At 43.0% G+C, this 21793-nt stretch overlaps 1 protein-coding gene across 1 annotated transcript in view; it reads right to left on the bottom strand.

The window, feature by feature from the left end:
- Positions 1–21793, bottom strand: part of me1 (malic enzyme 1, NADP(+)-dependent, cytosolic) — a 493779-nt gene that overhangs the window by 66477 nt on the left and 405509 nt on the right. The window contains exon 10 of the mRNA XM_078542316.1: positions 4494–4599. Within this exon, the coding sequence (XP_078398442.1) occupies positions 4494–4599 (106 nt within the window). The remainder of the gene's footprint in view (positions 1–4493; positions 4600–21793) is intronic.

Below are 21793 nucleotides of genomic sequence, written 5' to 3'. Positions count from 1 at the left end.
CAATAAAAGTTTGCAATTCAATTTTCTGGAGCTCAACAATAAATTATAACAATGTTGACACAAAGAATATATCATAAAAAGGAAAGCTTTTAAAGAAGTGAGCTCCATGTAATGCCTCATCATATACTAGTTTTCATGAACACATTGTTATTCAAAACAATATTAAAATTGCAATAGAATGTAAATACAGATCACCATTGCAAACAAATGTTTCAGAGTAATAGTGCCCAAAAATATATTACGTGAACATGTTAAAATACCATAACACATCAATGGTACATGATTCGGATAAAAATACTTAACAGATTTTCTGTTTCTATCCTTTCTCCAAAAATAAATGTACGCTAAACATGAAAGCATACCTTCATAAGGGACAGGAATTTACCTGGCCCTACCGGGCATGCTTTTGGCGGGTCAGTCACGTAAACTAGGGCAGCTGCCAACCCCACCAACTTATTCCTACCCCCAAGCTCATCGCCATAACATGGGAATGAAAGCCTGCATGCCCCCATAAATAAATAAATAAGCAAGGGTCAACTTAGCTTGTTAGCAAGCCAACTGATCCCAATAATACTCTGTCCACGCCATCACGAAGTTGGTGTGGGCAGGAGTTGCAGGCTGTCGTTTCAAAAAAACTTTGCTTTTTGTAGCTCACCTAGTTTGCTGGATTTCAACTTTTCTGTGCATTCTTGTAAGCATTTTCCCAAGTTTGGCGCTGCATTGTTTGTTGGCTATGGTTGTTTCAACTACACATGGGAATGCTTTTGCCTTTTAGGGTTACGTACTGGCTTTGCATCATACCAAATGCTTCTGTGTATACATCCCACTACTTGCCTGTTTTGAGTTCTTTGGAACGCAGAACTGGAGTCAGAGGCTAAGTGAGCAGTCTGCACAATGAGGATTATGTCTGAAAAGTGGTTACTTCATTCCCTTATTTGACTTTACTAATCAGAGCAGTGGCAGTTCATTACATACAAGACAAGAGAAAACTGAAAATACTTTTCATTAGCTAAGCTGCCTTTGGTCTCGAATATAACTGGGGAACCAGAAGGACAGTCTTATGGCTTGAGACGTTGTTCAAGAATTATGCAATGAGTCTAACATGACTCTTACCAATATTGCAACATGAAGGACTGCTAATTCTCAGAAAGACAGCTTCACTTGCAAAACAATACCTGTGCGCTTGGCTGTCTTAGAAAGGGGCTTATATAACTAAACTGCCCTTTGATAGGTTAAGTTACAAGAAATGGGATTCCCATATAGGGTGCAATTAAATACACCTGGAAGGCGAATTTGGAGGCGCCGGGGGTGGGGTGGCGAGGCAGCAGTTGGTCAGATGGTCGGGAGGGTGTTGGATGGGGATCTCATTGCTTCCTCTCTACCTCCAATTAGATCCGGAACAGATAGACTTGCAGACGTGCTTCCCACCCAGAGGCCAATTGTCGTATTCAACTAGTGGCAGGCGGAGGGCTCATTGACAGGGAAGGCTGCCCAGCAAACCCTACTGGGTTTGCCTGCGATCTTCTGGTGTGAGGTGGGTGGGGGGGTCAGGGTCCCTCATTCAAAGACACTCTTGCCCCGATTGAGAAACCCAGCATTGGGATGTGGTGGCGAGCCCACAGGAAGCCAGCACACTGCCCTCGCTGTCAACCTCCCTCCCCAGCCGCCCCTCCCTGGGAATCCCATCCTTAGCTGTGACCAGGGGATCCATTGCCGATCCTCTGGACAGGCCCCATTGCAACACCAGCAGCGGCCACCACTCCCAGAGACGAGATTTCCACCCTCCTGGGACCTTAATTCAGCGGGGAATGTCCAGATGAGTGTCCGAGTACCTCGGTGTAGCACTGGGCCTCCAGTGGAAAATGGTGTGAGTCTCCCGCCAGTTCACCAATGAGTGGCAGAGCCACATTGCCACCACTAAATTCCGCCCTCAATCTATATAGAAAAGTTACAGCATCTCTCAGTTTAGCTAATTTTAAAAAGGAATTTGTTCTCGACACCTGAATGATGCTGGCAAAGCAAGATTCCCCATTCCCCAAAGGCAGCATTGGGTCTTAAGTAATTGGCTTGCCGCATAGAATTTATTAGACTCTACAGCACAGAAACGGGCCATTCGGCCCAACTGGTCTATGCAAGCTTTTATGGTCTTGACAAGCTTCCTCCCATCCCTCTTCATCTAACCTTATTAGCATAACCTTCTATTCCTCGCTCCCTCATGTGTTTATTAGCTTCCCCTTAAATGTAGCTTGCTCTCCCATGTCAGAAAGCATTAAGAGCCAACCATTTAATATAGGACTGGAATTACAAATGGACCAGACTGGGTAGGAGTAGATTCCCTTCACTACATTACGTTACTGAACCAATTGTGTTTTATTTACAACATTTTGGATTATCTTTTATGATTATCTGAAGGCATCTCACAAATTGTCAGATTGCCTAAGTTCAGTTTCACATCTTGCTATGGTGGAATTTGAACTTTCAGCTGCTGAGTGGTGAGGCCCAGGGTAATAGCCACTGCAATACTGTTAAGAAAGAAGTTACAATCACAGCTGAAGAGAAACTCCAAAATTAATTCCAGATCATCACTGCAGAGTTGGGAACAGTCCACTGCTCAATGGAAACTGCATGCATTTACACTACATAAAAAAAACTTCAGTATTGAAACACTACCCATTTACAGTTAGTAATCAAATAGTGTAATCAATAGTTAAACTTACGGTAGCATTCACTATATATTTACAGTTATACAACAACTTATATTTATATAGTGACTTTAAAATAATAAAAGGTCCCAATATGCTTCACAGGAGCATTATAAAATGAAAGTACCAAGCCACATAAGGAGATATTAGGCCAGGTGACCAAAAGCTTGGTCAAGAGGTAGGTTTTAATGAGTGTGTTAAACAAGAAAAGCAAGGCAGAGAGGTGGATGGAGGGTATTCCAGAGCTTGGAGTCCAGACAACTGAAAGTGCAGCCACCAATGGTGCAGCAGTTAAATTGATGCACAAGAGGCCAGAATTAGAGGAGAGTAGATATCTCAGAGAATTGTGGAGGGGATTGCAGAGGTAAGGAGATGCAAGGTCATGGAGGATTTGAAAACAAGGATGAGAGAATTTTAAAATCAAGACATTACTTTACCTGGGGATGTGGGGGGTGGGGTGGGGGGGGGGGGGAAACAATGTAGGTCAGCGACCACAGGGTTCATAGGTGACTGAGGTTTGGTGCGAGGTAAGACATGGTAGCAGAGATTTGGATGACCTCAAGTTCACATAGGGTAGAAATTGGGAGAGCAGCCAGGAGTGCGTTGGAATACCTGGAGGTAATAAAGGCATGAATGAGGGTTTCTGTTACAGATGTACTGAGACAAGGGTTAAATGAGTCAAGGCTACAGAGCTGGAAATAGGTGCTCTTAGTGATGGCATGAATGAGGTTGTATGCTCATCTGAGGGGTGGGGGGAGGGGTGCGGGTGAGCGGAAAAGAGGGGAAAGAATAGATTCATGGGGACGGCAGAGGTAATGGTTTAGGAGTGGCAAGAGAAGCCACTGCAAGTGATTCTCTGGCCATGACTATATAGATATGGAAATGGAACCAGGCGAGAGCAGTCGCACCCAGCTGGACAACAGTGTAAAGGATAGTGTGGTCCAGCCACATCAAAGGCTGTACACAAGTCAAGGAGAAGGAGGGGGGAAGGTTTACCATGGTCACAGTCACGAAGGACATCACGTGCGACTTTGATAAGAGCTGTTTCGGTACAGTGGCGGGGGCTGGAAACCTGATTGGAGGGATTCAAACCTGGAGTTTCAGGAAAGATGGGAACGGATTTGGGAGACGTCTGCAAGGACAGTGGGGTCAAGGGTTGGTTTTTGAGGGGGGGGTGGGGGGAGGGCCAACACCTGAAGAGGAACCGTATACATGGGAGGCGGGAGGGCAAGTTGGATGGTCAGCAGTACAATGGAAAAAAGAGGAGCAAGGGGGCAGGGGTGGATTTCATAGGCAAGATGAGCTCAAAGGGCATGAGGGGAGAGAGGAGAGAAACTAGTTAAAGAAAAGTTATAGTTAAAGAAAGTAATGCTTTGCTCTTTGGTGTCTCTGAAATAAATTATATTGACACATTGTTAGGCTGTAGTCCTCCTGGTGATTTAATTTACTTCGGACAATAATCAACATCTTTCGAGGTAGTTATGTAGCAGTCCAACGTGAGAAAATTTAGGCTTGATGAGGAAGAATGAAGCACAAAACCTGCTATAACCGTTAGACTGACACCAGTTACCACACTGACACAGGTAGCAGGATCATAATAGTGAAGGTAGCAGCTGGAGCTGAAATATGTTGCGCCAGTTAGCCGACCTCAGGGTGCCAAAGTAAAAAACAGATCCTATTTTAGTGTATGCTGCAAGGGGTAAATTTGAGATAGTGTTCAAAAGATCTGAGTAATGAGGAGGCAAATAGAGTGTAGGAGTTAGCAGAGAAAGCCAAAAAAATGCAATGTACCTATAATTGCAGTAGGTTTGAGACACCGAACCACATCATCCAGGTTCCTCACCTCTGGATGCGGGTGAGCAAACTGCAGTTTCTCATCGGTCAGGTTGGCACGTCCCTTAAAGACAAAACATATAAACAATACGTCAAATGTTATTGACAAAACTATTTAAAGCCTTCCTTTCTCATTTCTAATTTTAAAAAATATTTTGCATGATACTGTAATGTCTCAGTTGAGTCACCATGGTGACTCATAAACAAGTCTACTATATTAAAAGGTAACTTGCTCGACATCTTTGCTCATACTAAAGTGGATGCATCAAATTCAAGTTAGTAGCGTTATGGTCAGCCCCATTCATCCTAGCATCCAACGCATCAATCTATGTTTAGTCAAGGTTTCACATATCTTAGTGATGCCATTGGACTGCTTGTCCCCAACTTTCTTCGAGAAGGGGAACTTGTACAAATGCACAGTTGACAAGGCAAAGTCTGCCACTAAACGAGTGTGTAAATATTAATCGATGGGCACAATCTCTCATTCAGCCCAGCATCCATCCATAGGTCCCTATCTCTTTCCAAACCTAACAGATAGCGGGATTCACATTAGGAAATGCAATGATATCAAAAATGGTGCTGCGTAAAATACAATTTACAATACCAGCAGGAAAAGGAAGGAAGGAAAACCCAATTAAGAAATGGCTGAAGTATGCCCCCTGCAGCCCTCTTCATAAAACTGATTATTTAAGGTCTCCTGTGAACTTACTGCCATCTAATAACACCCATTCCAACGGAGTATAATTTAGTTGTTGGGTCATACGGAACTTGAGCATTACTGAAAAAAGAAACACTGTTGAAGCTTTTCACCTTGCACTCATCAGGGCAATCACAAGAATACCAATGTCAAGGGAAGCAACAACTTTTATAAAGTTCTTGCTTCCCCTGACATTGGTATTCTTGCGATTGCCCTGATGAGTGCAAGGTGAAAAGCTTCGACAAAGTTTCTGTTTTCTAGAGTATAATTTACACAGTCTACAATCCAGAATAGCAAGAAATGGTGTAGAAGATGGACACGCCACCAATTGCACATTTAAAGGTGGTGTTAGCCTTTAGAAATAGTCACCGGCTACACCACTGATCCCATCAACTGAAAAGTGAGCTGTGTCACATGTGTAGATTTCCAGTGGTACTTCTAGCCATCCAGAGAGCACCTAGAAATTGGGCTATGTTCATACAAAAATTAGTTTTAAACCTCAAACAGCTTAATTACCAAAAACTCTGTGTTAAACTAAATTTGTCTGAACAAAATAAATATATTTGAGAGACAGGGCTGATAAATGCAGGTGAACAAACAGGGAAAACATAGCCTAACTTCAATCACACAAAATTGCAACCAGTAGCTGTTGACAACAGATCGGCTCTTGAATACTTTCATAAGCTGGACATTAGAGCTCAAAACCAACAGGAAATCACAAAATACTACACACTTGATTTCCCAGCACCTCTTCAAAAGAAAGCTCTGCTTTTGGAGAGTTCTAACACCATTAAGGAGTAAACTTTCTTTTCATCTCAGGGGAAAAGTGAGTTTGTGGTTTGTTTGACTGCCCAGTTTTACCTTCCTTTAACTTCATTTAAAATGGGTGGCCCATCTGACCACATCAATTTTCCAAAAGGCAGGTCAGGTTAAAATTACCCTCTTAATTTTCATTTTCATTCAACTTCATGTGGAATTCTATTAAAATTCCACCAACAAAATGTTCTTAAAATCTGTAAAACAACATTAAGAATCAGATATTAGAGAAATTTTAATGACAAAAATAAAAAATAAGGAAAGGTAGTACCAAACCATGATAAACAGCTGCTTTGGACATTTTATATTTACTTTCATTGTACAACTACAGCTTGTTATGGAGAGGCGGGGGTTTAATGTAAACAGCCCTGATTTCCCTTTCACCACCCGTCCGTAAACAGAATGGCGTTTTGATTTTGATTTCCCCCTTAACAAGCAGTGGCGTATTTCCCAACCCCTCAGTTTTGGTGTGATCCAATTTTTATTCATAAACGCACAGCAAACTTGAGACAGGGTAAACTCAGACGGTTAGTTTATTCGCACACAGGGTGTTACTACGTAACCCCCCACCGTACATTCATACAATAAAAAGGGGGATGGAGAAAGAAAGATTTACAGGGCAAAGACCACAAAGAAAAGAATTATTATTTCACCCGAGTCCAGAGCCCAGAATCAAAGTCCAGTGGTGTATTCCTTCACAGATGTCGGTGGGCAGTAAACTGAAACTGGACAATTCACTTTTCCAGTAGGGCTGACTTCCACGATGAAATAGACACCCAGAGATGAAGCAGTCTTTTTTGCAATGGTATAGAAGTTCAGAAGTTTCAGTAGAAACAGTGTAGATGGGGGCTAGGTATTCAAACCTGGATACAGCTCTTGTTCTATACTGCTACTTGGTAGATGGAAGATGGCAAACTGAGTTTTGTTGCTCCACAAGGTAATATTACGGGCTACTCCAGCTACTTGAGGAGGGTGGGGGTGGGGGGGGGGGGGGGGGTGGTCATTGTTACATGCCTCCCACCTCTCCACTTTGGCTTTGTCAAAGGGTGTATATTCCTTTGTCTGGGTTCCTGAGGTTGTTCATGTTCCAACCATTAAGATTTATAAAGGAAGGTTATAGGGCTCTTTGTCCTAGCAGACCAGTAAATTCTGGTGGTCAGGCCTGGCTTATGAAATGTAGGTGGCCTTTATATAATTCCCTTTGTGTTTCGTTTCTGCAGTCCACAGGGGTCGTTAGCATCTCTTCAGAGATAACAAGGCACAAATTTCTTCGATACTGCTAGATTAGCTCCTACTGTTCAAAAGGTCACAGCCAGGCATGGCTTTAGCCGTTTTTAAAAGGTCATTGCCCAGTTTTGAAATTTTAGGAAGTAGCCATGACTTTATATATTTACATATATTTCATAAAAGTATAGTGTGAGGTATTAGCTTTGTCACAAGCTTTTGAGAAACTTTGTTGGTCCATTTAAAGACAAGTTCTATAGAATCAGAATAATATAACACAGAAGGATGCCATTAAGCCCATTGTGAATGCACCGGGTATTCAGTGGAGCTATCCAATTAGTCTCACTTCCCTGAGAGTTTACTTTCCTTCAAGTATATATTCAATTCTCTTTGACAGTTAATGCTGAACTTGAGTACTGTTGAAAAAAGAGACTATTTTTGGTCAGAGGTTTTTGTTTTGCACTCATCAGCACAATTCACAAGAAAATACCAACATCAGGGGAAACAACATATTTATACTGTATGAGAAGAGTGTGCTGATTGGTTGGCAAGTAAGCTCTGATTGGTAGAGGCATTGCCATGGAGAAATGTACCAGTTGGTTGTGACTGGCAGATAGCTGCCAAGCATTGTTTGAAATTTAAACCAGGCAGCTTGACTCCGTTGGTCAAGACATTGCCCTGAGGAATGAACCAGCAAATGGCTGTCACTTATTTTGTTTAGCTGAAACAGGTGCAATGTGTGGACGTGTCATTTCTGTCTGCAAACAAAGCCCTGTGTATTAATACATGTAGCTTCCAGTACATGCAAACACACCACACTGCGAGCCCGACTGACAATCTTAAATAGGTTATCAGCATAATTCTTCGTACACTGAAGATTATTTTAAAAAATGTTGTCCAATCACAGAGCCACTTCTAATGTCGGACACTATTTTGAGTTTTGCAAGCACAAGCTGGTTGGGTAAGGTCCGTTACGAACAGCGGAAGGGACATGCTATTTGATACGATCCACCAGTCTTTGGGACATACAGCCTTTTCTCCTAGCATCACACTGGCACTGAAATTCATACACCAGCATTCTCTTCTCACACAGTATAAATAAGTTGTTTCCCCCGACATTGGTATTTTCGTGCAAATTGTCCTGCTGAGTGTAAGACGAAAAGCTTCAACAAAAAAGTCTCTTTTCAAGCAATACTCAAGTTCTGTACTACCAATTGACTATTTACTGCTGAACCTTTTTCATCATCCCTTCAGGTCTTGCATTCCAGATCATAACTCGCTGTGTAAATTGTTTTTTCTCTCATGTCTGGTCTAGTTCCATTGCTCAATCACCTCAAATCTGTGTCCTCTGGTTACCAATCTTTTTGTCACTGGAAACACTTTCTCCTTATTTAGTCCATCAAAACCCTTCATGATTTTTAACATCTTTATGAAATCTCCCCTCAACCTTCTAAGGAAAACAACCCCAGCTTCTCCAATACCTCCACATTACTGAAGTCCTTTATCCCTGATAGAGCTCTAGTAAATTTCTTCTGCACCCTGCCTATGGTCTTGATATCCTTACGGAAGTGTGGTACCCAGAACTGGACACAATACTCCAGCTGAGGCTGGACCAGTGTTTTTATAGAACTTTACAACAATGATGACTCGCCTTTATATAGCACCTTTAACATAGTAAAACTTCCTAAGGCACTTCCCAGGAGCAATATGAAACTAAATGTTGACGCCGAACCACAGAAGGTATTAGGACAGGTGATAAAAGCTTGGTCAAAGAGGTTTTAAGGGGCACGTTATGAAAGAGAATGAGGTAGAGAAGCAGAGAGGTTTAGGAAGGGATTTCCAGGACTTGGGGCCCTTCTCAGCTGAAGGCTGCCAATCATGAAGCAATTAAAATCAAGATGCCAGAATTTAGGTTAACTTCCTTCTTTTTGTACTCTATGCCTTTATTTATAAAGTTAAGGATCCCATGTGCTTTTTTTGAAGGAAAAAAATAGCCTTCAACTTGTCTAGCCACTTTCAAAGGTTTGTGTACGCACAACACAAGTCTCAGTCACAACTCCTTCAATATTGTAACATTTAGTTCACAATGCCTCTCTTCATTTTTCTGACCAAAATGTATCATTTCATACTTTTGTGCGTTAAAATTTATTTGCCATAGACTGGCGAAATGGACAGAGATATATGTCCTCCTAAAGTATGCTGCTAACCGAATTCCCAAGTTTCATATCAAGGCCTTTCAAGAGTCGATTGTGTCATACAACAATTTACTGAAATGCACTCGGATAGAGAACCACCCTTTAACTATAAGGATTGCCGATCAGGAAATTTGGAAATCATACCAGCTTTCTCATTAGCCAGCAGATGGCACCATTTCCCAGCAAATAGTTAAATCTCTTCCGATTTGAAATTGTGTGAAAAGTCTTCAAATTTTAAAAAATCAACTTTAGGTAATTCATCTCCCTTTACAAAATAGTGCTTCATTTTCTCATGTGGAAATGTTAAATTTGAAGGTGTGCCTGCACGCAGAATATTTAAAGTTTTGACAAATGTGCCTTGTAGATGAAGCAACATTGAAAACTTGCGCTTCTCAATGTTTTTTTTTAAATTTCTTTCATGGAACATGGGCGTCACTGGTAAGTCCAGCATTTGTTGCCCATCCCTAACTTCCATTGAACTGAGTGACATGCCACACCATTTCAGACAGTTAAGTGTCAACCACATTGCTGTGTGACTGGAGTCACATGTAGGCTAAGAATGGCTGATTTCCTTCCCTAAAAGACATTATTGAACCAGATGGTTTCATGGTCACCATTATTGAGACTAGCTTTCCAATTCCAGATTATTAATTTAATTTAAATTCCACTAGCTGCCGTGGTGGGATTTGAATCCATGACCCCACCAGATTACAAGTCCACTATGCATTACCACTATGTATCCTGTTTTAAACAGGGTCTTCAAAACAGTAGTGCACCTTCTCAAGGGCAATTAGGGATGGACAGCCCATGAAAGGACAAAAAAGTGTTACCCTAATATTCTTCAGAGTAATTTGTATTTTGATGATATTTCCATCAATCAAATTTCACAGTGTGGGCTGGTGATGTGCAGAAATGCTGAACTTTACAGAATGAAATCAGGTAGCATTCTTCAAAGAATCTATTTTTTTCCCACAGTACTCCCTGCTGAATATTAGTGTACAAATGCTTAAAACACTTCAGAGTAGTACGAAATTCCTTTGTCTGGAGTTGAATAGAAACTATAATCTATTATCTTAAATGGATTAGTTTCAATGTTTCAAGATTACGCAGAGCAAAATCATACAGGTTAAGTGTCTGCATGTGAATTCCTTCAAACCCTTTGTTCAAAGGTTCTTACTGGTGAACCTGATTCAAGAAGCCTGGGGATTGGTTGCCTACTTGTGCAATGCCATCAGTTTATTTCAGAGACCATGGGTCGAATGATATAAAGCATAAATCTAGAAAGTTAAATAAGCAGAATTCCTGTAAGGAATTAGAAGGTAAAATAAAAAGAAAATATCGGCATAGAAAAGTGAAAGAAAACATATTTTTAAATCGGTAGTTCCAAGAAATTACCTCATTTTTCCTGCGCCACTTAAAGTAAATGTTGCCTCAGCAGTCAGGAGGCATTCCAGAGCTCCAACATGGGAATGTGTTGAAATGGCTGATGATAAAAATCGCTTATAGGTATAGATTGTACTTAGAAATTTATCAACATAATAAAAAAAAATCAACAACTTGTCAGACTGTCTTTATTCCTATATCCATCATGTACAAATCACTGGAGTGCTTAGTTTCATAGGTGCTGGGGAAAGCCACATACTGAATCTATACAGAACTACCATCAACAATGATGCATTGGTGGTGCCATTTGTAGTCTCCAACTTCTGAATTTTAAAGGCTCACAACTTGCAGCAGCTCATTTTGAACTTACGCCAACTTTCCCAAAACAAAATCCCTACAAGACCAGGTGGATAAGGTTGTTGTATGTAGAGGATATCAAAGACAATTATTAATTTTCTCCATTTTGCATGCGCTCCACAGAACCTAGCAAAACGGTACTGACTTAGGGAAGGAAGGCCCATAAATAAGGACTATAATATCTGCAGTCAGAGCTGATCTGCCAAAGAGTTTGTTGCATACTGCATTTCAACCAAAACTTTAATGTTTATAGATATGTGAGGACTGCTCCAGTTAACAGCCTTTCACATGCTGTCAGTTGGAATCTGAAAGAGAGATGGCTTGAAAATGGCCAAATAATATAAAAGCTGCTCCTTACTCTTCTTCCCTGCAAGATGCTAGTGATTAGCTTTCATGAGCCATCCACTTAGCTGTTTACTGTTAAGTCTTTACCCCAAATCCTAGCAATAGGAAAATGAGTAACTACCAACAGCCTAAGGTACTCTGTGGTTAAAAAAATAACTATAGATTTTGCAAACATCTGCATAATGGAACAACAGGCCCCAATACACCTGGGCCACTGATCAAGGTGTGACCACTGCCTCTTGGCCTGCTAGAGTACGCCGGGTCAGGGTAAGGTTTCCCTATGTTAAATGCTCCTGGTTGCACCTTGGGCCCACGCTGCAGCAGGGGGAATATAAATTCCAGCAAAGCCATCACTCCTTACTACCCAGCAGCCCCATGCATCCCCAGCCAGTGTAACGGCTGCTCAGGAGATTCTATTCCATGGCCAAGGAATGCGAGGCCTAGCATCCTTTTCTGCTGCAGATGGCAGTGTTTAGGGTTAACTCTGCAGTAGAAGGATTTGGCATATAGAGGGTTACCATGGGACAGAGTACAGTGCCACAGACAGTGATGTAAGAGAACACATGACCTGCACCTAGGGGATCAGGCTCGTGCTGAACAGCAAGCGTGGAGATAGCTCCTAGCTTGAACCCAAATTTACTGTCCATTGTTCTTAACCTCATGAAACAAGTGCAGCAGCAGCTGGATGGGAGTCATCTACCCAGTTACCCAACCAACCGCATGGTGTTCCGGGATGGTCCCAGTCTCAAAACCAAACAGGTCCATCTGTATTTGTGTTGACCTGACGTGGCTCAATAAAGCAATAGTCAGAAGTACATCCCATGTCCTTAGGAATGAAAGCCTGACTAAACTCGGGAGAGCACGGTAGTTTCAAAAGTGGGTGTTAACAGCGGCTTTTGGCAACTTCCCCTTGATGAAGAGGCCAGGCTGCTGACCACATTCATCACCCACTTCGGCAGATTCTGCTTTAACAGCCCGCTGTTTGGAATCACTTCAGTGCCAGAAATATTCCATTGTACAATGTTGGTCATTTTGCAGGGCCTTCAGAGGGTCATTTGCCACATTGACAATGTACTGGTTCATGGTACAATGGTGGGCGAACGTGACAAGAGACTCACAGCAGTCTTAGAGTGACTGCAGGAAGCAGGGCTGACACTGAATGACAAAATGCGAGGTTTCCAAAACGTCAGTTCAATTCCTGGGTCAAATAGTTGGCAATAAAGGCATCACAGTGGATTCATAGAAAACTTAAGCTATTAGTGAGTTCCCAACCCCATCTTCGATTGTCACTCTACAGCGATTCTTGAGGATGGTGAACCAGCTGGCAAAACTTTTATCAAATTGGGGCACAGGTCACAGAACCTTTGAGACATCTGCTTAATAAAGACCAGGCATGGTGCTGGGACTCTCACTCCTTGCAGAGGCCGGGTCACTGAGTATATTCAAGAAAGAAATTGATCACTTTTTGGATATTAGGGACATCAAGGGGTATGGGAGAGAAAGCAGGAATATGGTGATGAGATAGCGGATCAGCCATGATCTTATTGAATGGAGGAGCAGGCTTGAAGGGCTGAATGGCCTGCTCCTAGTTTCTATGTTTCTAAGAGCAAGCTTTCACTCGCAACAAGGTGATGCTGCTCATCACTGACATTCTGGCCCACTACGACCCATCCCTGCCCACCATCAAAGCGAATGCTTCATCCACAGGCCTTGGAGCGGTCCTATTCCAGGAAAAGCTGGATGCAAGTTGCCAACCAATTTAGTGAGCTTAGAGAGGGCTGTCGGACACGGAGACGAGATACGCTTTTATAGAAAAGGAGGCCCTTGCAGTCACTTGGGCATGCGAGAAGTTTTCAGACAATATCATCGGCCTCAAGGTTACAATTGAAACAGACCATAAGCCACTGCAGGAATTCACCAAGTTTCCTTAAACAGCACCTGCCAAACCCACGGCCACTGCTATCTAGAAGGACAAGGGCAGCAGACACATGGGAACACCACCCACCTGGAAGTTCCCCTCCAAGCCACTCACCATCCTGACTTGAAAATATATCGCCGTTCCTTCACCATCACCGGGTCAAAATCCTGGAACTCCCTTCCTAACAGCACTGTGGGTGCACCTACACCACATGAACTGCAGCGGTTCAAGAAGGCTGCTTACCACCACCTTCTCAAGGGCAATTAGGGGTGGGAAATAAATGCTGGCCCAACCAGCATTGCCCACATCCCATGAATGAAAAAAAATTATTGCATGAGAAGGAGCTAGCAAAGATGCCTCCCAGAATCCAAAGGTTCCGCCAACACCTCATGAGGTTTGTGAACAAGACAGTACATGTCCAAGGTAAAAACCAAACAATGGAAGATGCACTTTCCAGAGCCACAGTAGACCTTCTGACAAAATAGGACATCAATCTTACTGAAGAGCTGTTAGGGTACTCCCAATTGACAAGAGACACCTGCCAGCAACCACAAGTATACTCCAGCAATTCACCAGGAACAAATTCGCAGAGGAGGGTGCCTGCATCCACTGTTGCTGCCAACAAGGGTAGCCATAACAAAGACCAAGTGGTGGTACCAGGAAAGCTTGGTCCGAACAACAAAAACACTTTACGGTCGTAGATGATCTCCTGGCCTATGATGAGCAGTTGCTCTTCCCAATTTCCCTTTGGCCAGAGATCCTTCAAAAAATATATACCAGGGCTAGCTGGGCATCACCAAGTGCAGGGGATGGGCCCAATCCGCTGTCTGGTGCCCGGGCATTTCCAGAGCGATTGCAGACCCCATAGCAAACTGTCAGGTGTGTGCGTGGCACAGGCAGAGAGCCCCTCATCCCCACAGTTTCCTACCAGACCATGGGAGGAGCTGGGCATTGACCCATTTATCTTCAACAGCAAATTGTTCCTTATAGCAGTGGATTACATTTCTAGATGGGTTGAGGCGAAGCAACAATATACGACTATTACAGAGACAGTAATTAAGGCACTGAAAGAAACATTCGTGAGCCACGGCATCCCAGAGAAGATCGCGTCTGATAACAGCCCACAATTTTAAAATCAGTACATCGCGCACTTTGCCACCATATCCGGCTTCCACCATCCCACCAGCTCCCCGAGATACCCACAGTCAAATGGAAAGGCTGAAAGAGGGGTTCATACAGTAAAAGCCCTCCTAAAAAAGAACAAGGACATCCCCACACTGCTGCTAACCCAGAGGTCCACCTTGATACAATGCGGTCTGGCCCCATCCGTACTCCTGATGGGCAGGAAACTCTGCACATAGCTTCCAATCCTACGCAAAAAAACTAATACCAGAGTTGGTAACCGAGGATTACCAGGACATCCAAGTAAGACAGCAGTCCTACAGGCAGAAGCAGGGTTCCACCTGCAACAAAAGGAACCACACCAGGCACTTGCTACAACTACAAAAGGGTGACAAAGGTCTGGATTGGAGACCTGGAGAGAGAGGGTACTATCAAGGAGGACGATGATCAACCTCAGTCCTAACTAGTTGGCACCCCAGAGAGTACAGTCAGGAGAAACAGGAGTCTCCTCCTTCTCCCTAGATCACCCATTCCCACAGTACAGTCAAGAGACATCGAGGAGGATACCCCAGATGCCAGAACAACCTCAGAATCCAGAACCACCTCCAAATCAACAGAGTTTACCTGCAACGACAGAGATACCACTCTTCCTATAGGACTGTGAACGAGATATGGAAGGGTTATAATGCCTCCAGACCACCTAAACCTATGAACTCAGGCTTGAAAAAGTGGGGTGGGGGAAAGAGAGATGGGGTAGTAATGATATAATACATGGGGTAAACTAGAATAACTTGAAATACATTGGATAAAGACTTGGGGGTGGGGGGGCAAGTGTAGTATGAGAGTCTGGCACATTAGGGTTAATGTAGGGCTGAGTACAGTACCACCCACACAATGATGTAAGAGAACACATGACCTGTGCCTAGGGGTCAGTCTAGTATTGGACAGAGCCATGTGCACAAGCATGGAGAATTCCCCTAGCTTGAACCCTTTTCTGTATATACGTGCATAGTTCTTGTTGTTGTTAAATACATAGTTAACCTACTTAAGACTATGAAGACTTCATTAAGACCTACCGAATGGTATCCAACATCCAACACACTCTAACGTCTCCCACATTCTAACACAGGTCTGGACCCAGTGTATAGCGGTTCTGGACTAATTAGTGGGTTTTCTAAAACTTAGTAAGAATGCACAGCAAGGCCTGGGGAGATTCAGGACAGATATGTTAAAACTGCCTTGTGTGGCAGCAAATAAAAAGTTATGAAAATGGGACAATTTATTGACCCAAATGAAATTGAGAACCAGGCTTTCATTAGAAACTCTGCTTGAACTCAAAGGAGAGTCTTGTCAGAGTGCCAAATCAAATTCGCAGACCTAAAATAATTGCTTGCAGTTCACTAACTCTGAAGTTGAAACCAAATATAGTGACAGCACAGTACTCAGTGCATGAAACATTATCTCTCTAGGAGGTTCGAACAGTGGCTGTATTAAGTGGAATATTAAAATAAGAGCACAACTGGAAAACAATAAAGGCTCAAAGTTGGCAATTTTAAACCTCAAATTGTGAAAAGAGACCTCCCCTGTGAGAACTCTGCCTTCTTGTTGCCAAGATGAAGAACTCAAGTTTTCAGACTCATAAGGGCCCCGAGATTGCTCAGTCTTTTCAAATTTTTTGGAACAATTGTAGGATATGGGATAGCAGTTAAACGCATCCAGCTACCTTCACATCCGCACTGACACGGTTTCCATCCTAAAGCAAAAGCATGAAAGCTGTTGGTCACCTCCAGATGCTTGAAATATCTTCAGCAATCTCATGATAGATCTTCTGTCCAAGAGGATGAACTGTGAAGACAATAGTGTCTCCCTTGTATCGCAGATGAACACTAAATCAGGTGATCAAATTTGTGGTCCATACACCAGTATGCCAGTAGGATTACATCTTAACCAAGCAGGAATGGGTTCTTTTCCCTCTCCCTTCTTGATAACACAGCAAATCATTATACCATTTCCCTAATGCAAATATACAGGGTTAGCCCTATATCTACCATTCCAGTCAAAGCCCTGGTCCTTGCCCTGACTTTATAGGGCACAAGGTTTTACCTTTCATTTATAAAGAAGCACATGGACCCTAATTAAGAAAATTATAGAGAGACTTCCCAGATTCAAAATGACATTGAGGAGCTTTATTTTCATTACATTTCAATATACGCAACAACTTTCCCTTCCTTTTCTGACACAATAGCACACCCCAGGCATATGATTCACTGGCTTAAATTAGCATTTGTCTCTCTTTTCACTTCATCAAGAAAGTTTCAGGCAAAAGCCTCTGGATTTTACCTGTCACTCGCAGGCAGGAAAGCAGGCAGGTGGGCCTGTAAAATAAGTTGCCAGCTATCGGTGGCGTGCCTATCGTCAGTCCCACCTCTGCCGTGATTTTACAAGTGGCAGAGATTGTGTTGGGTGGGCAGCCCCCCACTGACCCAATTGAGGCCCTTAAGTGGGCAATTAACAGTTGACACAAGAGTGCCCAATGTGCAGCCCAGCAGGTTCAATATTGTAATGGGTGAGGAGGAGGAGGGGGCAGGGAAGTGGGTTCCTCCTTTCTAGGTCACCAGTGCCAATTGGGGTGCTCCCCCCACCCCTCCCCCACCAACAGCTTCCCTCCCCACATCCACCCTTGCCCTGCCCTGCCCTGTCCAATGTGCCTCACCTCAATGGAGCTTGCTAGTCCAAGATCCTGGCCATAACTGGAGGTCCAGATCCATCGCTGAATGCCTCCTCTTTGGCATAGCTGCAGTGCTGGCAGTGGCTATTACTCCTAGTGATGCCACCAGTACTGTAGGGCTGCCAGCCTCTAATTGGCCGGCAGCTCTGAGGCAGGATTTCCTCCTGAAGAGGGGTGGACGTCTCACCTCAATAACTAATGGTCCATTGGCTGAAAAATTAAAACGAGGGGAGCTGGCACACAGAGGTAGGCTCGCCCCTGTCATTTATGCTGGGGTGCAGGAGCGAGCCTTCAGCGTACAACCCAGCCCAAGGCTTCTGGGACACATCCCAAACATCACTCAGCAATCGCAGCAGAACATTTTATTTCCTGTGCTGCAACCAAATGTTGGTAATCTATGACTCTGTACTTCTTTCTGACCTGGGAGCATTTACACTGGCACTTGGCAAGCAAACGTACTAGTATCTCCAAAAAAAAACAAAAGACACAAAAGGGTTCCTCTGTGCCCAACACAAACATTGGATTCTACTTGGTGGTGAGCATTCAGTGCTTCCAGGTGAGTAAATACATTTTGTATTTCCCTAGAACAAGTTGAAGACAGCTGTAGCAATTTGACACTTTTATCAGTAGTGTTAAATGTTTCTGTTCATTTCAAAATGACGAGGGGTTCTGGTAGACTAGATAGGGAAAAAGTATTTTAACTGGCAGGACAGAGATTTAGGATAATGGACAAAAAGGGCTAGGGGAAGACAGTGTTAGAGAAGAGATTTTTTGTTTTTTCTCAGCAAATTATGATAATCTGGAATGGAAATCTGAAAGCAGATTCAATAGTAACATTCTTAAAGGACTGGATATATACTTAAAGGATACATTGGCAGGGCTATGGGGAAAGGACAGGGGAGGGGAGTGGAATTAATTTGTAGCTCTTTCAGGGAACTGGCCTTTGCTCGAGGCTGGAATACAAAAGGGGTGGAAATCCACTTGCCTGGATGATGGCAGCTACAACAACTTTCAAGAAGCTTGACACCGTCCAGGACAAAGTAGCCCGCTTGATTGGCACCAAACGTTCACTCCCACCATCACTGACGCACAGCAGCAGCAGTGTGTACCATCTACAAGATGCACTGCAGGAATTCACCAAGGCTCCTTCGACAACACCTTCCAACCCATGACCACTACCATTTAGAAGGAAAGGGCAGCAGACACATGGGAACACCGCCATCTGGAAGTTGCCCTCCAAGTCACTCACCATCCTGACTTGGAAATATATCGCCATTCCTTCACTGTCGCTGGGTCAAAATCCTGGAACTCCCTTCCTAACAGCACTGTGGCTGTACCTACACCACATGGACTACAGCGATTCAAGAAGGCAGCTCACCACCACCTTCTCAAGGGCAACGAGGGATAGGCAATAAATGCTGGCCCAGCCATGGAAGCCCACAGCACATGAATAAAAAAAAATTATATCACTATTATACAATTATATTGGGGGAGGCAGTGGCATGGCGGTATTGTCACTGGACTAGTAATCCAAAATGTAGTAATTCAGAGACCCAGGGTAATGCTCTAGGGATCCAGGTTCGAATTCCACCATGGCAGATAGTGAAATTTGAATTCAATAAAAATTAAAACTGTAATTAAAAGGCTAAGGGCGACTATGAAACCATTGTCGATTGTCGTAAAAACCCATCTGGTTCACAAATGTCCTTTAGAGAAGGAAAACTGGCCTATGTGACTCCAGACCCACAGCAATGTGGTTGACTCTTAGGTTAGATCCTATTTAGAGTACTGTGTTTACCAACCCTTAGAAAAGATATATTGCCCTTGGAGGGGGTGCAGCGCAGGTTAACCAGAATGATATCTGGGCTAAAAGAATTAAATCACGAGGACAGGTTTCACAGACTGGTATTCCCTTGAGTATAGGGTTTTAAGGGATAATCTAACAGAACTTTTTATTTATACAGATTAAAGGATTTGATAGGGTGTAGAAACTACTTCCTCTGCAGGGGGTGTCCATATCAAGAGGGTATAACTTTAAAATTAGAGGCAGACCATTCAGGGATGATGTCAGGCAGCACTTCTTCACGCAAAAAATAGTTTCAGATTCCCACTATCTCCTCCAGAAAACCGTTGAGGCTCAGTCAGTTGAAAATTTCACAACTAACGTTGATTGAATTCAGTGAGGCAAGGGCATAAAGAGTTATGTAGCCAAGGTGAGCAAATGTAGTTGCAATACAGATTAGCATTTCATGGGGAAAGGGCAGCTCGAAGTAGAAGACTAGCTTTAGACTCGTTCTTGCACAACAAGCACTTATTGCGAATAACACAAGTAACACCCCAGAAATAGCTGTAAATCAGGAATTGGAAGGAGGAAGGAACTCAGGAAAATTATCACCAGGGAAGTAGTACTTAGCAAATTGTTGGAACTGCAGGCTGACAAATCCCAAGGTCCTGATGGACTTCATCCTAGGATGCTAAAAGAAGTGGATAGTGAGATAGCAGATGCGTTGGTTTTAGTTTTCCAAAATTCCCTAACTCCTTCTTTCAAAAAGGGAGGGAGACAGAAAGCAGGAAACTACAGGCCAGTTAGCTTAGCACCCGGCATAGGGAAAATATTAGAAGCTATTAAATAAGTTATAGCAGGGCACTTAGAAACATTCAAGGCAATCAGGCAGAGCCAACATGGTTTTGTTAAAGAGAAATCATGTTTAATCAATTTATTGGAGTTCTTTGAAGGAGTTACATGTGTTGCAGATAAAGTGAAACTGGCGGACATACTGAACTTAGATTACCAGAAGGCATTTGATACCTCAAAGGTTAATGTGGAAAATAAAACCTCATGGTGCATGGGATAACATATTGGCATGGAAAGGAGATTGGCTAGTAACAGGAAAGAATAGGCATAAATGGGTCCTTTTTCTGGTTGGCATGATGTAACGAATGGTGTGTCACAGGGTTCAGTGCTGGGGTCTCAACTTTTAACAATATATATGAATGACTCGGATGAAGGGACCAAAAGTATGGTTGCTAAATTTGCTGATGACAAAGATAGGTAGGAAAGTAGGTTGTGAAGAGGACATAAGGAGGCTACAAAGGGAAACATACATTAAGTGAGTGGGCAAAGATCTGGCAAAAGGAGTAAAATGTGGGAAAATGTGAAATTGTCCATTTTGACAGAAAGAATAAAAAATCTGAATAGTGAGAGATTGCAAAGCTGAGATTCCAGGGGGATCTGGGTGGCCTAGTGCATGAATCACAAAAGGCTAGTATGCTGGTACAGCAAGTAATTAAGAAAGCTAATAGAATGTCATTTGTTTATTGTGAGGGGAATTGAACATAAAAGTAGGGAGGTTATGTTTCAGTTGTACAGGACACTGGTGAGACCACATCTGGGGTATTGTGTACAGTACTGGTCTCCTTATTTAAGGAAGGATGTAAATGTGTTAGCAGTTCACAGAAGGTTTACCAGACTAATACCAGGAATGGGTGGGTTGTCCTATGAGGAAAGGTTGGACAGGTTAGGCTTGTATTCACTGGAGTATGAATCACAGAGTGCAGAAGAGGCCCTTCGGCCCATCGAGTCTGCACTGACACGTGAGGCACACCTGACCTACCTACCTAATCCCACTTACTAGCACTTGGCCCATAGCCTTGAATGTTATGATGTACGAAGAGAAAGAGGTGATTTGATTGAAACATAAGATCCTGAGAGTGGATATGGAGAGGATGTTTCCTCTTGTGGGAGAACCTAGAACTAGGAGTTACTGTTTAAAAATAAGGGGTCACCCATTTAAGACTGAGATGAGGAGAATTTTTTTCTGAGGGTAGTGAATCTTTGCTTCCACTGTCTTTTGAGGAAGGGAGTTCCAGAGTCTTTGAATAATTTTCTGGAGGCAGACAGATTCTTGATAAACAAGAAGGTGAAAGGTTATTGGGGGTAGGCAGGAGGTTACAATCAGATCAGCTATGATTTTATTGAATGGTGGAGCAGGCTTGAGGGGCCAAGTGGTCTACACATGCTCCTAATTCATATGTTCGTAGGAATTTTTATTCCATTTTTAAAGCTGAAAAACACTGCTGACATCTGTCTTACTATTCAAATGTCTTCAGCAAGATTTTAATATTGTGTGACAGTTCAACCAAAAGCAGGCTACTGTGTTGCAATGGGTCTTAGAGGATAGATCTACTTTGCACAGTGACTATTCTATCCTCCAGATGCTCTACATACCCCTTTAGTTTGTTTACAGTTTGCCTTTCGAAGCTTTCTTTCACTTTATGTAGTGCATTTAAGTAGCATTTAATAGCATTCCAGTTTCTTTTCAGCTGTTAGTTTCATTATCGCCACAGTATGGTGAGAGCTGGAAGGTAATTACAATGTGCGTGACTGCAATAGATTTAGCATTAGAGGGACTCTCGGAGAAGCATTTCTTTCCTCCCAAAGCACCTCTGCAAAAGTTATTTGAAGAATGCGCA

This window comes from Cetorhinus maximus, chromosome 5, assembly GCF_964194155.1.
Source record: "Cetorhinus maximus chromosome 5, sCetMax3.hap1.1, whole genome shotgun sequence".
NCBI classification, from domain to species: domain Eukaryota; kingdom Metazoa; phylum Chordata; class Chondrichthyes; order Lamniformes; family Cetorhinidae; genus Cetorhinus; species Cetorhinus maximus.
The sequence above is the reverse complement of the archived record's forward strand: the minus strand, read 5'-3'. Positions and strand labels throughout refer to the sequence as shown.